At 41.8% G+C, this 16938-nt stretch overlaps 4 protein-coding genes across 5 annotated transcripts; 1 reads left to right on the forward strand and 3 right to left on the reverse strand.

The window, feature by feature from the left end:
• Positions 1-7360: 7360 nt before the first annotated feature.
• Positions 7361-9442, reverse strand: LOC6580489 (cytosol aminopeptidase). The gene has a single exon (XM_002006291.4). It carries the CDS (start codon positions 9272-9274, stop codon positions 7619-7621), a length of 1656 nt encoding a protein of 551 aa, XP_002006327.1. The 5' UTR covers positions 9275-9442; the 3' UTR covers positions 7361-7618.
• Positions 9443-10206: 764 nt separating this feature from the next.
• Positions 10207-13216, reverse strand: LOC6580490 (pre-mRNA-splicing factor syf1 homolog). The gene is made up of 4 exons (XM_002006292.4): positions 13091-13216; positions 12525-13037; positions 10945-12462; positions 10207-10875 (listed from the first exon to the last, which is right to left on the reverse strand). Exons 1-4 carry the CDS (start codon positions 13133-13135, stop codon positions 10300-10302), a joined length of 2652 nt encoding a protein of 883 aa, XP_002006328.2. The 5' UTR covers positions 13136-13216; the 3' UTR covers positions 10207-10299.
• A 110-nt stretch (positions 13217-13326) lies between these two features.
• Positions 13327-14269, forward strand: LOC6580491. Its single transcript, XM_002006293.4, has one exon. The coding sequence runs from the start codon at positions 13463-13465 to the stop codon at positions 14030-14032; it is 570 nt and encodes a 189-aa protein (XP_002006329.1). The 5' UTR covers positions 13327-13462; the 3' UTR covers positions 14033-14269.
• Positions 14268-16843, reverse strand: LOC6580492 (zinc finger protein 836). Of its 2 annotated transcripts, none has more exons than XM_002006294.3 (5): positions 16733-16843; positions 15851-16676; positions 15389-15787; positions 14770-15322; positions 14268-14381 (listed from the first exon to the last, which is right to left on the reverse strand). In XM_002006294.3, exons 1-5 carry the CDS (start codon positions 16737-16739, stop codon positions 14328-14330), a joined length of 1839 nt encoding a protein of 612 aa, XP_002006330.1. In that variant the 5' UTR covers positions 16740-16843; the 3' UTR covers positions 14268-14327. The 2 variants fall into 2 exon arrangements, with proteins under 2 accessions (XP_002006330.1, XP_015019714.1); XM_015164228.2 differs by having other exon boundaries at positions 14755-15322.
• Positions 16844-16938: the final 95 nt, after the last annotated feature.

Genomic DNA, 16938 nt, shown 5'->3' on the forward strand with positions numbered 1-16938 from the left:
CTCGCTCTTCGGCCGGGGCACGCAATGCAGCTCAATTGTGACGCAAATGGTTATTAAAGGTTGGCACTGGGTGTTAATGCAACTAACTGCAGGGGCAGGGGCAGGGGCAGTGTCAGGGGGGAAGCGGCGCTGACAGAGCAGTTATTCGTAGGCATGACAGACAGATTCATTTATTTAATTTATAAATTACTTTTAATGTTTTTATTTGAACAGAAGCGGCGAAAACAATGCGAAAAAAAGTTCCCGTTAAAATGACCAATTGCAAATTATGACGTTATGCGATATGAACTCTTGTTAACTTTGAAAATCTTTTATCATCGGTTTGATATTTGCATTTTCCAATGTTTCGTGTTGCATTCGCAACATGCGTGCGTGCCGAAGCGACAATATAATGCAATTAATATTTTTTTATATTTTTATAAAAAATAAACTCTTTTATTTTCTATAGTATTTACATATATTTTTTTTTTTTTTAGTATAGAATTAAGTTTTTTATGCAGTTTAATTTAGCCGTTGGCAAACTATATATTGATAATCAATGTGAAAAGAGAAAACTTATTCAGCGCGGCTTACGTATATCACTTATTTTTATGTGATATCGGATTGCAATGTAAACAAAGTTGTTCAAGAATTGCATAAGATATAAACACAAAGATCTCGGCAAATTTCAATCGAAATCAATATCTGTATCCTAAGTAAACAAATTTATTGATAGTTTGTATAAATAAACATTTTATTTCCAGTTAATTTTCAGAAGAAATGCAACACAACTCAGTAAAGTATTTGAGTTAAGTGTTATAAAAAAGTAAATAAATAAGATACAGAAATCGGATGAAGTATTGTAAATAAAAATTGTGTTGGTGAGATTGTCGTAAATTTTCACTGAGCAGTTAGATTGTGTATTATTATTTTTCATTTGAATATTTTTAAATATATATATTTTAATATATATTTTTTAATATATAATATTGCAATATTTTCATTTTATTTAATTATTGTTATATTGTGTTGTTTTAGTTAAGGTTTAGGCTTAGTTTAGGCCTATAAAAATAAATTTTATTAAATAATTTATTTTTTAAATGCTAAGAACTATTACTACTCCTGCTTGATCACCCACTTAGTTTAGTAATTAAATTCAGCTTACATCGCCTAGTGAATTCCTTTTTTAAATAAAAAAAAAAAGAAAAACCCACACACACATACGCTTTACATCAATTGTCATTTCTTTAGCGAATTCAGAGTGCTGTTATTTTCTGGAACACAATCACCTGTCGCAGCAGCCAAACTTGCAGAACAAGCGATTCTGCTGAAAGGAAAAAAAAAAAAAAAAAACAGCGACAAAAATGCAATTGAATCGTGGACGAGGCGTTGCAGACTGCTTTAATTTGCTGTTTTATTTATGCACAGCGAATACATGCATATATAAATATACAAATAAATTTGGGAATATATTCGATATGCATAGACTGAATATACTCCAATCGACTGGCCGCTGTGCTTATCTTAACGCCCGGCCATAAGCCAACATTTTCGTTGTGTGAAAAAATAAATGTAATTTGTTGTTATTGCTGTTACTTTGGTTGTTGTTGCTGCTGTTGTAGTTGTTGTGTTTGTGTGGATGGCACCTAATATTATGCCATGTTTATGCACTGAACATAACTAAGCTATTGTTGCTATTGTTATTGTTGTTGTTCCTGTTGCTGTCGATGTAGCTATTTGTTTAGCATTTGCCTAGACTGTTTTATGTATATTTAGATAGCTCGCATCGCCATGGCCCATGGCCGTCGTATGCGTTATATTATAGTCCGAATATGCATATAATTTATATGTCTGCGCCACGCTCACACACACACACACACACACATACATTTAGCCATAGCAATAATAATCGCCGATGATAAATAAATGTGATTAGTATTATCTGCAAATGCAGTGATAAAAACTGACATTAGCCACGATTAATGCGAATGCATTGCATTTACTCATTGGATTCGCTGAACTGGTGGAACGAGCAGCCGAAGGAAAGAAGTAAAAATCAAGTGAAAGCTGGAAAAACGAACGAATTTGGTGGGGGAGAGAATTATATCTATATATCTATATATCTATATATCTATATATCTATATATCTATATATCTATATATCTATGTATCTATGTATCTATGTATCTATGTATCTATGTATCTATGAATCTATATATCTATATATCTATATATCTATATATCTATATATATATATATCTATATATATATATATCTATATATCTATATATCTATATATCTATATATCTATGTATCTATGTATCTATGTATCTATGTATATATGTATATATGTATCTATGTATCTATGTATCTGTGTATCTATGAATCTGTGTATCTATGCATCTATGTATCGATAATACAATTGCTCTAATAACACCAATGATGTTTCAATTATTTAATGAACAAAAGTGAGCTATAAATTGACATTGGCGTAGCTTGAATGGCACATTCAATGAGTGCATTCATACATTCAAACACCACAAGCTCAATTATTCATTGACAGTGCTTTTTTTTTTGTGCAATTTTCAAATTGAACTAAATTTTGCACCGCTGCGCGCTCTCTATTTATTTTGGCCGAAACCCAATGGCAAGCACAACGAGGAAAACCACGAAAACCGCAACGAATTTAGCAGGACGCTTGACCGGATAAGGCGCATAGCGTGTTGTGGGGGCGTGGTTAGCTTGGGCGCCTTGACTGCATTTGAATGCAGCGCCGGACAATCCAAAACAAAATGGCGACTCGCTGGCTCAGTGAAGCGTGACAGGCAAAACAAAAACTGGCTAAGAGAATGCGCCAAAAATTAAGCATGCATCGCGTGGGCGAAAAGCCGATAGAACAAAAACAAAAAAATAGAAAATAAGAGCAAATTCAGAGAGTATTGGATCGCAATGGAAAATCGCATTATATATATAGATATAGATGTATAGATATTTGTATGTTTATGCATGTTTTTGAAGCAATGCGAAGCAAAATGCAAATGGAACCCACCGCAGTGCTGCTCTGTCATTAATTGGCAATTTATAGCAGAGCTAAACCACATCGGGCGGTCGCACCACCAACCTCCATTTTCACGTGCGCGCTCAAGTGAAAATTATCATTTCCAGCAACTGAATCTCTCATACAGCCGCAGAACAAGAGCCAATGCTATAAAAATGTACATAGAAAGCGACACTCGGCCAGCAGCAAACCAAAAACGAAAAAAGACAAAAAAAAAAATATATATATATATAAAAATTAAAATAAAAGAAGAAAAGTCGCCAAACTTTAGCCGCGAGCAAACCGTCCATGACGACCACAGAAGGCGACACCCCAAAACAGTTCCGACAAAAGCTGAAAAAATAAACATGAAAGGCCACGGTTTATGTTAATGCTTAAAACGAATAATTAATACTCTTTGATGAAAAGGACATTACATTTTGTGGCAAACAAAATATTTAAATTAATGAATAAATAATACAAAAATTTTTTTGTATTTAACTTTTTTTTTTGAAGAAAAACACTTTCCTTTTTTAAGATTTTCCAAAATTTATGAGCCAAAGGAAATAAATAAAATTAAATATTAATTGTGTCTAAAAATTCGATTAAATTTTTTAAGAAGAATATATGCAAATAAATATTTACACACTTACAAAAGTAAAAGTATATATTAAATTTTTAATTGTTTAACAATTTACTATCATTATCTTTATTATTTATATTTATTTACAAATATTATCTCTTACAAAATAAAATATTTTTCAAGAACCATTATAGTTTTTTTATTATTTAACAAATGTATACTTTTTTATTAATATTTTTATTTACTTTTATTTTTATGTTTTATTTTATCTTATTATTGTTTTTTTGTAAATTCATGAACAACTAATACTATCGCAATTCGTACTAACTAAGCGCATTCCAGTAGATATGTTAAGCAGATCGACTCGCGATAAAGAGTATAGAGACCGCCCAGTTGGCGATTTATCGCATTTTGCTGTGGTCGGCATTAGTTACGCTGAATTTTATCACAATTGCAATTCTTTCTGGACCCGGTCCCAGACCCGCCAGAAAGGGATTTTTTTTTTTTTTTTTTTTTTTTGGGCTGCAGCCAAGCCAAAGAGGTGGCTGGAAATGCGAATGATGATTAAGATGAAAATAGAAATGGAAAATGGAAATGGGAAATTCGCCGACCGCTGCCTTGGCAACTGACCGAACGTCGAGCGTCAAGCGTTGAACGTTGCTAATTTCCACGTTTCGCCTTTAAATATAATCATAATTTGGTCTGATTTTTGCTTTGTTTCCCCTGTAAATGATTAACGCCGTGGGGCTTTTGGCCATGCTGGCCGTGTGGGCGTGTGGCCCTGTGGCCGTGTGGGCGTGGAGCACGCCCGTATAACCGTTTAACTTTTGCCGCCAACGCAGCCATCAGTTTCAGCTTTTGGCTAGCTGATTCCTGCCATTCGAATGGGTTCTTTAAAGTGCTTCAAATTTCCTAAATTGAAAAAAAAGAAGAAGACGAATTTATATATATCTCTATGTATACTAAATGAATTTCATATTCTTGAAGCCTGATTGCTCATTAGCACATTCATTTGGCTGCACTCCAGCGGGAGCGCTTAGCTCTCTCATGGCAGCCTCCGCCCCATACGAACCCAGCTGATAACTCGAAAGCATTTGCAGCGCCGCGTTGAGTGCGCGTAGGGCAGGAAACGTAGCTAAACCCCAAAAAAAAGGGCAGCTAATAAATACTCTATTATGTGAAAATTATGTGAGTTGACATATATAAACTTAATGTAGAATAAAGATAGAAAATTAACTTTTGAAGGAAAGTTGGATTAAAGAAATTGAAATTAGATCAGTGTTTAAAAATTTATAAAAAAAAAAAAAAAAATTAATAAATAAATTGTATTATTATCACACCCAGAATCTGAAGCATGTTATAAATTTCTAATAGTTTTATTTCTAAAATTTAATCTTACAAAAACTCACCCATTGCTACTTGAAATTCTTCCATTCTATTAACGCCACCAAAACTTGCACCAACTTGATTAGTAATTGATAAAACTTTGTGACAATTTGAATAATTTCAGTGTATTTGCAAATTGGAAAATGCTAAAATGCTTCAAAATTATCATTTTGTTGGCCTAATGACTTGTGCAAAATGTCGCGGTGTTGAGAGATACTTGGCGAGCTGCTTAGCATGGCAGCTGCGAAATGCTGAATGTGGATGTGGATGTGGATGCGAGATGCTGGATTCTGGATGCTGTATGGTGTAAGCAGCATGCTGGATGCTCCACTGAAGAACCTCTACCAGTTGCCAAGTTGGCTGGGGCTAAGAGCGTTAAATGTTTGCTTAATTGTCAAAATTTGTGTTGCTGCTGCAGGGGAAACTATCCAAAGACCACAAAGTCGCTTAGGGAGACAGCTAGGATGGGGCATCATGGCTCATGATGAGGGATGAGCATTAACCCAGTTAACCCATTAAAGCCGTGTCATAAATTCAAAGCCCACAGCACAACAACAGAGTCAGCAGCAGCAACAACAACAACAACAACAACAACAACAACAACAACAACAACAGCAGCAGCAGCAGCTACGTTGGCGCTTGCTTTGTGGCTTTTTGTGGCCAGGCTTGGCACCGTTTTTCGACTCATTAAAGCCAACTTTACGCAATTAGCCTAATAAGCCGCCCCGAAGTAGGCTACAACAAAAACAAAAACAAAAAAAACAGCAACAACAACAAGCAGCAGCGAGACGCAAAAGTAAAAACAGAAACAGTAGCAGACACAGGCGCCACCTCGCCAATTTTACAACACTTTTGGGCGCATTTCGCATTTTCGCTCAATTAAATTAATTAAATGACAGCTCAAATATGCAGCGAGTCCGAAATGTGGAGATGACCCCACTGATGACTACACTAAATAAGGGACCCACGGTGCGGCTAAAGTAACTAAATTGGGATAAGGCTAATAGCTGCAAAATAATGATGAGAGCCAAGCAGCAAATAAATGATCAGCGCAGAGATACCCTACAGACATTTTTATATAATATATGTATATAATATACATATGTATATAATATATATATAATATATGTATATAATTATATAAGAAAAAAAAACATTAAAAAAAAAACCTGTGAACTTTGTCTTCAGTTCGTAATTATTAAAACAAAGATTTCAGAATTGGATAAGAAATTTTTGATATTGAGTTTATAGAAATTATGAATGTGAATGAACATTTGTTCTATTAAAACATTGCTATGAGATTTCAGGTATGTTAAATGCTGGTCTAAGGATGTATGCCTTATGTTGTTCTAATGTGCAGCCATGGCAAATTCAGTATGAAGGACTAATTTAATGGAGGCAAACTTGAATATTCTATGCCCTAAGCAGTAATTAGTCATATTAAAGTATAAGTTATATGAACTACCAGTCAATTACTTCTATTTGATCCGTAAGAGCAGCAGTTGAAATGCGTACCCACCGTACACCTTCAGCTGCATATGCCAGAGTCACATATATCACAACAGCTGCGTTCGGCCAGCTTCGGTTTCCTCAGCATCGTAAGGTCAGCGAGGGATTGCAGGGAGACGAGAGCAAATAAGAATGAGTACAGAGAGATGCGGGGTGAGCGAGCTCATTTGAATTTGATCAGTAAGAGCAGCATTTGAAGTGGATGTAAAGAGACTAATTGAAATGCTATTCTGATAGATCAAAAGGCAAATGCTGCTCTCTCTCTCTTTCTCTCATCGTGCTGAAACCCCGATCGTCGTATTTTCGCTCACTATGAGTCACTGTCAAATGGAAATTCAAGGTGGCTGAACGCTAATGGTATATTTGTTATTATTAATATTTTATTTTTATTTTTTCAATTTTTCTATATCAGAAAAAGGAAATTGCTTTTTCATTCTAGTTCTAAAATACTTTAATTTAAAAAAAAAAAAAGAAAAAAAAATTAATAATAATTTATATGTATATATATCCGTATCCTTCTGACAGATTTTTAAATATTATTTATTTTATTTTATTTTTTTTTTATTTTTTATTTTTTTTTTTTTTTTTAGCAAACAAAATTAATTCTAGCCAGAAGATAGCTGCTGCTTATTGTCCATGCGAACATATTGTGTAAATAAATAAATAAATATGTATTTAAGGTGTAAAGTAGATTAAACTATTTGTATTATTTTCTAATATAATGAATAATATTTCGACTAGAAAGTGTTCAGTACAGAAACAAATAACGACGCATCATTATGCTGATGGCTTTCAATTTAGGCTTGGCTTAGCCATTGCTCTGCAGATGATGAAAAGTCAGTCAATTGTTTAAACCAATCAATAGATACATGCAGCAGTAAATTTTATTTATATACACTCAGAATTCTGACGAAAACATTTACACATTTTCCCAACACTCTTGACATGTGGACAATACAATTTTGAGCTAAGTGCCCCTCTCTCTGAACCCGCCACTTTAACAGGTCAATTCATAACGAATAATTTGGAAATAAATAAATAAATAACGAGACAGGCAAAATAATAATAATTAAAAAAATGAAATTAAATGAAATCCATGTCTCCAAGTAGGCCCACCGGGCCAACTACTTGTTGTCTGGACAGGCCATCTGGTAGAGGAACTGGATGATGGTGCGAGTGGGACGACCCGTCATGCGGTCGCGCAGCAAATAGGGTAGCGGCGCATATTGAGTTATCATGCCCACGTTGCGGATGTCGAGGTGGGCCCAGTCGACGCACGGCACCAGCTCGTGGAGTATGGCGGCAGCAATGCAGCTGGAGGCGGGTCCACGGCCGCGATTATTGATGTCGTAGGTGAGATTGGGCGAGATGAGGCGCTTAAAGTAATTCCATAGAGGCAGACGCCAAAGACGATCGCCGGTGAGGCCGCCGGCCTTCTCGAATTGCTTGTAAACGAAATTTGAATTGCTGAAGATGCCCGCCGCGCTGCCGCCGAGACCACAGCAGACGCCATAGCTCATGGTCGCGATGTCTACGACGAGGCGCGGCTTGAAGTTCGCCTGGGCATAGAGCAGTGGATCAGCCATCACCACCACGCCCGCCTTGCTCACATCCTTGATGCCCATTGTCTTGCCATTCAGCAAGGTGACCACGTCGCCCGGCTTCACCGCCATGCCCGACGGCATATTCTCGCAGAGCGGCAGCACTGCACTGATGTTCAGGGGCAGCGACAGAGCAGCTGCCGCTCGAATGGTCGCCACGCAGACAGCGGCGCCAGCCATGCAGCCGCGATAGAGCTGCATGCACTTCTTGGGGCGCAGGCAGAGGCCGCCGCTGTTGTAGGTGATGCCCTTGCCCAGCAGCAGTATGGGCTTGTCCTCGGGCGCAGTGCCGCAGTAGTTCACCTCCAGCACGACTGGCGGCTCGCAGCTGCCCTTGGCGACCATCAGAAACGAGTTGAGGCGATTCTCCTCGATCCAGTCCATGGAGCGTATGTCGACGCTAACACCGCACGGGCACAGTGCATCCACCGTGGACTGGGCGAATATGGTCGGCGTCATCTGGTTGGCCGGCGAATCGCTCAAGCGTCGGGCCAGGTTCTGTGACTCGGCCTTGAAGAGACCGCGTGTCCAGGCATCCATTTCTGGTGAATCGTACAGCTCCAGTTTAGGTATTTGTGTGCGATCCTGCTTCCGGCGATTGCTATTGTAGCGCCAAATGGCCAGGGCGCTGCCCTCGGCTGCTTGCTCTGGATATTCCATGGAGTCCACATAGACCTCGTTCACGCCCTGCAACTGCAAAGCTCGAGCGCCCACGCCGGCGGCGACACGTGCATTCTCCATGCCCTCGTCAATCATCTCCAGGTCATTGTACCCGGCGCCCTCCTGGCCCAGTCCCACCACGGCAACGGCACTAAACTCTGGGTCCACATTCATGAAGACCATTCCCTTGCCCAGCTCACCCCTCATCTGTGTCTCACGCACCAAATCCGAGATCTTACCCTGTGCCCGATCATCGAACTTCTCCCCGCTGGACGTCAACTTCGGCTCCCGCTCGCCCTCCTTGCTGTACACGCCTATCACCACGCCCTTCACTGCGCAGTTCTCGTCGCACTTTATCGCGAAATGGCGAAACTGACCAACACTAGACATGCAACCGATTGGGCTCGGCATTCGCTTGTCCTCATAGCCGCCGGCATCCTTCCAGGACTTGGTCACGCGAATCCGCTTGTAGAAATGCACATTTTTATGGAACGCAATAGCCACACGATTAGCCAACATTATACTGTTTAGTCTTTACAAGTTTACGTTATCTAAGAACGTTATATAAGAACTGTATTAGAAGTGTTTTGTTTTATTAATAAACTCTTCCGAAAATTTTACTGATACGAATGCGAATATGTCACTTGTGTAAAGCCCTACGGAATACTATACAATACCAGTTGACTTGTGTAACTTAGCCTCCTCAATTTAAGCAATTAAACATGTGGCAGGATTAACATATGACAGCTAAAAATTTCTAAGGGATATCTAAATCTCAATAAGTAAGAAGACTCCAGTAGGGGTGCCTAATGATATGGTAGATATATACATAAATGTATATTGAAGTAAGGAATATATAAACTATATAAAAAAATATATAAAAAATAAAAATAGAATAAATTTAAAATGATTCTATATGAACAATTTTGGGACTCTAGCTCGAAGGATCTACTAAATATAATATTATATATGACTTTTGATATGGTTATTAATAATCAATAATCAATAACACTTAAATCCACAAAAAAAAAAAAAAAAAAAAAAAAAAACAGAATCTCTAGCTCTTAAAAATTCAGAGATCGGATCGATCAAACATACGAATAGACGAACGAGCTAAATCGACTCAGCACATCACCCCATAAATTATAAAAATATTCTTTACTAATATATCTGCTTTATGAGGTCTGCCACGCCTCCTTCTGCCTATTACATGGACTTGAAAAAAACAAATATACCCTTATCTCCCATTTTCGATGAGTCATAAAATATTAAATATATAAAAAATTTTTGTCCCACCAAATGTTCCTATAGACTCCGAGTTCGTATGATTTTAACATTCGTTGGAGGCTAATCAAATTTTTCTTTATAATTATATAGAATATAAAATTATATAAACACATTAATGTACTTCAGCAAAAGAAGTGTTTCAGGGAGAGAGAAAGAAATACATATTTACCCATTACTTAGATTGGATTATTTAATTGAACTTTCAACTAAAGATTACATAATTGAGAACACATTTCTCCAGCAATTCTGGTATATTCTTATTCCTCATCGGAGTCTTGCTGAGTGCTGGGTTTTAGGCCACCGAAGACCTTGGCGGGTATTGCCTTTTGTTCGAAGCGCAACTTCTTCATGATGAGACCCTCTGCATCAGTTTTCGTAGCTGCAGCTGAGTCGCCCTCTGGCGCGTGATCTGCAGCGTCTTCTGCCTCATCTTCATCGTCATCTTCCTCGTCGCTGTCGCCGATATCAATCTCATCAGGATTGACGACCGTATTGTCCTTGGTCTTGGAGCCGCCTTGCGTTTCGCCACGCACGAACATAATATTGGAAGAAGTCGTTTGGCTGGGCTTCTGCTTGGCCTCGGCGGCCGCTTGTCGCGCCTTCTCCTCCAGCATGCGCATGGCATCCGAGCCAGAGCCAGCGCCCGCATCGGCTGCAGCGCCACTATTCGTATTGAGGAACTGAGCTGCCATCATGTTGACCTGGGTGTTGTAGGTGGCCTGCACCGAGCGCTTGATGCGCAACATCTCACGCATTGTGTCCTCGTTGCCATGACGCACCTCGAACTCCTTCCAGGTCTGCCAGAAATCGGCTGTAATGCGAGGATCGCAGACCTAAAGACGATGTGCTTATTATAATTAGATTTGTTTTATTATAATGATGTTCATTTGCATATGACTTGCCTGTGAGCAATGCGAATAGATGGCTCTGGCGCGATCCACCTCGCCCAGCTTTGTCTCCAGCTCGGCGAACTTGACGCACATGTGCCGCATGTTCTGTTCCGGCAGCGCCTCAATGGCCTTCTCATAGATCTCGCGTGTGCGTGGCAGTCCGTAAATTTCGGCTGCCTTCTTAATAAATATGTTGTACATATCGAACATCTCGTCCTCTTTGACGGCGCTGGTCGCTCGGTCGTACACGGCCATGGCATGTCGGGCTAGGCCGTGCTCCTCCTCCAGCTTGGCATAGAGCAAGTAGAAGTACTTGGCATGCTCCGGCGGACAATTATCCAGGCATTGCTCGAAAAGATCGCGAGCACGCTCCAGTTTGGTGCCACCATAGCGCTTCAGGAACTTCGTCAAATACGAATTCCATATATCGTAGACATTCGGCCACTTGAATAGCGCAATGCCCTTCTCGTATGCGCGATAGGCTTCCTCATAGTAGTTGTGCTCTTCCAGAAACAGGCCGTAATTAATGATTATTTGTGGCGTGCAAATCTTCAGGTCAATGATGCGCTCGTACACAGCCTTGCAGGTTTTGAAAGTGCCAAAAGATTCCTCCAGATCGGCGTACATGGACCACACCTTCAGGGATTTATATAGACGCATTTGCACCGTCTCCGTCTCGTCATGGTAGGCAACCTTTCGCTTTGGCATTGCCGTGGCACGTTGCATTAGCTTGAGCGCAGCCTCGAATTGCTGCTGGCGCAGTTCCATTTCAGCCCACTCGCACCACACTGCCGCCAAATGCTCCACCTTAACGTACTCCACTTGCGTGCCGCGCTCAAATACCACGCGCGCATCGTCCACCTGCCCATTTTCCTCGTAGAACTTGGCGAACTCCACCCACAGCGTGTGCAGCTGCCCCACTGCCAGCTTCGGCTGCACCGTCTGCACGGCCTCCGTATAGGTGTTGATAATCTCCTCAGGCTTGTCCTCATACAGTTTCACCCGCTTGTGCCACTCATGCACATTGTGAGGATTCTGGCGTAGCAACACGCTGTTCAGCAGCAGCAGACGACGTTCCATCAAATACTCGAAGCGCGAGAGACGCAACTCGACGTCAATGTCGTCCTCCTCGCTGGCGTCTTCATCGTTTGCAACCTGCTCCATGCGCTTGTTCAACGACAACTCCTCAAACTGCGCATACTCGTCGAAGACTTGAGTGAAGTCCCGAACTGTGGTCACCGTCTGTATGGCCTCCTCGTAGATATCACGAGCACGATCAAACAGGCCTGAGCGTACATAATAGTCAGCCAGAGAGTTCCAGAGGTGCCCCAACTGATCCGTGTAGCGACGCAGACCACCACGAATAATTGCATCAACATTGAGTGAATGCACCTTGTGCGGATGCTTCGAGATCAAGTCGCAGAGCTCGTTCCATAGCTGGTGATTTGACTTGCCGTGCTTCGACACAAAATGCTCGTTGTCCACAATGTGCGCCAGTTGCTGTGCCGCCTCGTCCAGACGTTGTGCCTCCTACAGCAATTGAGTCAAGTTGTAAAAATTAATATTTTCTTTTAGATAATCTATTATCTCACCTGTAAGTAGGCTACATACTCCTCTGCATCCTCGGGAAACAATTTTAAATACCTCCTGTAGACACGCAGCGCCGTCTCGGGTATCTCGTAACGCTGCACAAACTTCAGATACAGCGGCCAGATGCGTCCATGCTGCGTGATGGGCAAGGCACGCAGCGCACGATCGAAAACGTGGCGGGTGCGTGTGATTTTACACTGCGAGCTCATGAACACGCCATAGTCCATCCAAATGCGCGGCATCTTGTGCATGAAGACCAGCGCACGCTCAAACGTGTTGTTCACCTGCTCGTACATGGGATCTGTGGGAATGCGGCCCCGCACCTGCTTCCTACGCGTACGCAAGTAGTTATACCAGATCTTGTAACTGCCCGGCAGCTCCTTCAAGGCGCGCTCGTACACTAAGTTAACGCCATTGTTGGGAGCCTTAGCCTTATGGTCGATGTAGCGGAGCCAGTGCTTCACGGAATACGCATTGCGTAGAATCTCTTCCTCGTACGGCACATCCTCCTCTTCCTAAAAATATGCAATTAGCTATGTGGGCAAACATACCATCACTATATACTTACAAAATTCAGCTCGACTTGCAGCGGCTGTGTTGATTTTTCGCTCATTTTGCTTTTATTTGCAAATAATACAACAAAAGCCGCAAAACGTTTGCATGCGCGTCTTCAATCATCTGTTGATGCACAGCGTTGCCACTTTTAGGAAAATATATAGTATTTAACGATAGTATTTAAATACCCACATAAGCAAATGCAGCGGCAACTAAAATAGTACTGTAAAACACATAAAAAACAGTGTTGGATAGCAGCACGCGGCATCTTTTTGGCGGCCATCACAACGAAGAACTGAAAGTCGCAAGCCAAAACGCATAATTTAATGTGTTGACAAAAAACGCGCATTTAGATTTAAATAAAACGAAACCAAACAATTTGAAAATGTCCGCAAGCGCTGCACGAGTTTACATTCAAGTAGAAAGCGAGGCCGAGCAGCAGGAGCATCTGAAACAACAACGCAAGACACTAAAGCCAATTCAGGCTAGCGCCAACGCCAACGACAAGGAGAATCTAACGGGACGTGTCTCCATCGTGGATCAGCTTAGTCGCTTAAAAGCCGGCGTCAATACAACGCCCAAATATGGCAAACGCAAATGTGTAGATACAGCGGCCACAACAACAATAACCACACAGGATGCCGATACACAGACCGAAGACTGTGCATCCACCAGCGATGCCGATAAGCCAATCACAGCGGCTGATCTGACCAGCGAGAGCGAACCGGGTGAGAACTACTACAAACTGCTATCGGAGCAGCGACGCGTTGCCCTCGAGGAGACACTCAACGAGAATCGCCATTTGCACGAACGCATCGAGGGACTCGAAGAGGAGATGAACACGATGCGGCAAGAGCTCGACGAGGCTAAGACTCTGGTGGAGGTGCTCAAAGAGATATGCGACGAGAATGATGGCGATGACGAACAGACGCAATCAGAGGATCAACACGAATAGTTACACGAACTGCTAAATAAATAAATAAATACATTTATTACATGTTAGAGTCATATTACTATTATATTTTGAAAGTAGATGTAGTTAATTCATTTCGATTTTTCTAACTTATACATTTATTATTATTATTATTATCATTATTAATATATATGCAACAACCAACCCAATGGACTGGTCTCAATGTACGCCAGCAATAAATATTTTTTAGTTAATTTTCCAATAAAAGTTGTTTCCGTATTTTGCAAGGCTTTTTCTTTATTATTTATATATATATATTTATAATCATTATTTTCATTCACTTTAGCCAGTCGGTGATGATCTCCTCGCTGTGAAATGTCTCCACGTCAAACTGCAATAGGAAATGTTGATAAGTATACAATATATATAAATGTTGGATAGCTACTAGAGATCTGCATGGATTCACTCACAACACAAGTCAAGGTGAATGACTTGAGTGAGTGAGTGAGCGGCACACAATGAATTGAGTAAGCATGAATATATGTATGCTCGTGTTTTAAATGAGTAAGAATACAAAGATCATAAAAAACAAAAGGCAAAACTAAAAGCACTTTGCATCTCGGTTAGACGCATTCCCACTCATTCAATTCATTACGAGTTCACTTATTTATCCACAGCGTTTCGTCACTCAATGCATTTTGCGCATTGCTCATTCGAATGTTTTCATCTTTTGTCAGTCATGCAGATCTCTAATAAGTACGCACCGCATCCGTGCATACCTCAATGCACTCTTCGTACTTGGGCACAGCGCCCATTACGTCCACATCATTGGCGGCTGCATCCAGATAGGCTGAATCGGCCTTGGCTGCTGCGATGAGGACGGCCGTCTCGGTGTCCGGCACAGCAATCTCCTCATCGTTGTCCTCGTCGTCGTCCTCATCTTCGGGAGCAGGCACTTTGGCCAATCGTGTGTCCGCATCATCCGGATGCCCATGGGCGGCTTTCATGTGAAGACGCAGGGCAAAGGGACGCGCATACTCGGCGCCGCAAGTAACGCACCAATATTTGTTCGACAGCTGCTGGCTCTTGATGGCTGCACTGCTGACGCTCTTGGCGTCGCTGGTCCTGTGGGTGGACATGTGCGCCTTGACGGCATACAGCGAGGCAAAGGGCCGATTGCAGACGGCGCACTGATACGGCTTCGTGTGCGTATTCTTATGGGCATAGAGCTGCACCGAGGTGCGAAAGGCCTTCGGGCAGCTATCACAGGTGTATAGGCGGTCCGAGCTGTGAATGCGCAAATGATGCGAATAGACCTGATACGATTTAAATCTGCAATGGAGAAACGAATATAATGAGATTTTGATTGATTCATTGAAATTTATAAGGAACCAATACCGCTTATTGCAAGTGGTGCACACATAGGGCCGTATGTTAGTGTGTGTGCGCAGATGCAGCGTGAGCGAGTAGGAGACGCGAAAGGTCTTGCCGCACACCTCGCAGCTGTAGGGCTTCTCGCCGGTATGGACACGCTCGTGCTTCACCTTTTCGTACGGCCGGGAGAAGACACGTTCACAGTATTGACAGGCAAATCCTGGTTTATCCTTCTTTCCATTGGCAGGCTTTTTATTGGCATTGGCATTGCTATTGCTATTGCTGTTCAGCGCACGTTCGTGAATCTTCAAATGCACCTCATAGTTGGTAGCATTTTCAAATTTGCGATTGCAAATGCCGCACAAGAACTGCTCCTGGCTCTGGTGCATTTGCTTGTGCACCGTCAACAGGTTCTGCTCGAAGCTGCAAAGGAGTTGGTAATATTTAATAACCAATAGAGTTACGAGAGTTTCAATAAATACTCACCTCTTGTTGCATATCTCACAGTAGAACTGATCTAGTTCGCTGTATTGCTGATGTGCGCCCACGGGCAGAGCGTCCTGTATGGACTTGGGAGCGCGTTTGTTGTGAATGCGCATATGGAACTTGAGACACTTTGCCGAGCTGAATTTCGTATTGCAAATGTCGCACACTGTGACGCTGCTGTTGTTGCTGCTGCTGGAAGCCGCGGCAGCTGCGACCTTTCGGCGCATTGGCGTCTGTGTCTTGGCTAGCTTGGCGTTGTTGCTCTTGCCGCGTGCTTCGCCGCTTGCTTCAGCCTGGGGACAACTATGGTCCTCCGCGCTCTGGCGAGTCTCAAATATGCTGTGACAGTCGAAGCAGAAGTAGCGCTCCGATTTGTTAGACACTTCCTCAGCTTCCGCCTCCGCCTCCTCTTCATCCTCTGGCTCAGCTTCGGATGCAATTTCAGCTTCATTGACGACTCTGGCTTCCACTTGCTCGTCATCCTCCAGCACCTCCCACAGCTGTGGTTCGCTCGCCTCATCAAGCTCTTCAACCAGATCATCCTCAACGACCATGGAATCAATATCTACCATGGTGTCTTCGAACTCCTCTTTGATCTCAACCGCATGTACCATGACTTTGGATCTGGCCTCGACCGTGGCCCCACAGCCATCAGGGCCACTGTGCGCCTGGTTGTACGACTCGATGCTGTCGAAGTCATTATTGCAGTCCTCACAATAATATATTTCATCCACACCCGTATCAATTACGAAGTGGTCAATATTGCTTTCTTTATTTTCGTCCACGTGCAAGTCCGAAGCTATTCCGTAATTTATCTCACTGGATCCTGTTAATTAGCACTGTGAGCATTGGCTAAAATTAATATACTCAATCATTACGCACCTGACATCGCATAGCTTCGCCTTGAATGCTACAATAATTATTTCTGGCTGTCGGTCGGCTACATATGTGTCAGTCCGTCCACTTTATTCTTGTCATAAAGGTGTCCCAACAATCGATAAGACTCGAGTACGATATTTGACAATGATTCTAATATCGATTGCTTCTGCCGATAGTTTCTCTGTTAACCGCAGGTAGTTATCTGCCCT

This window comes from Drosophila mojavensis, unplaced genomic scaffold (genome assembly GCF_018153725.1).
Source record: "Drosophila mojavensis isolate 15081-1352.22 unplaced genomic scaffold, ASM1815372v1 contig_81, whole genome shotgun sequence".
NCBI lineage: Eukaryota > Metazoa > Arthropoda > Insecta > Diptera > Drosophilidae > Drosophila > Drosophila mojavensis.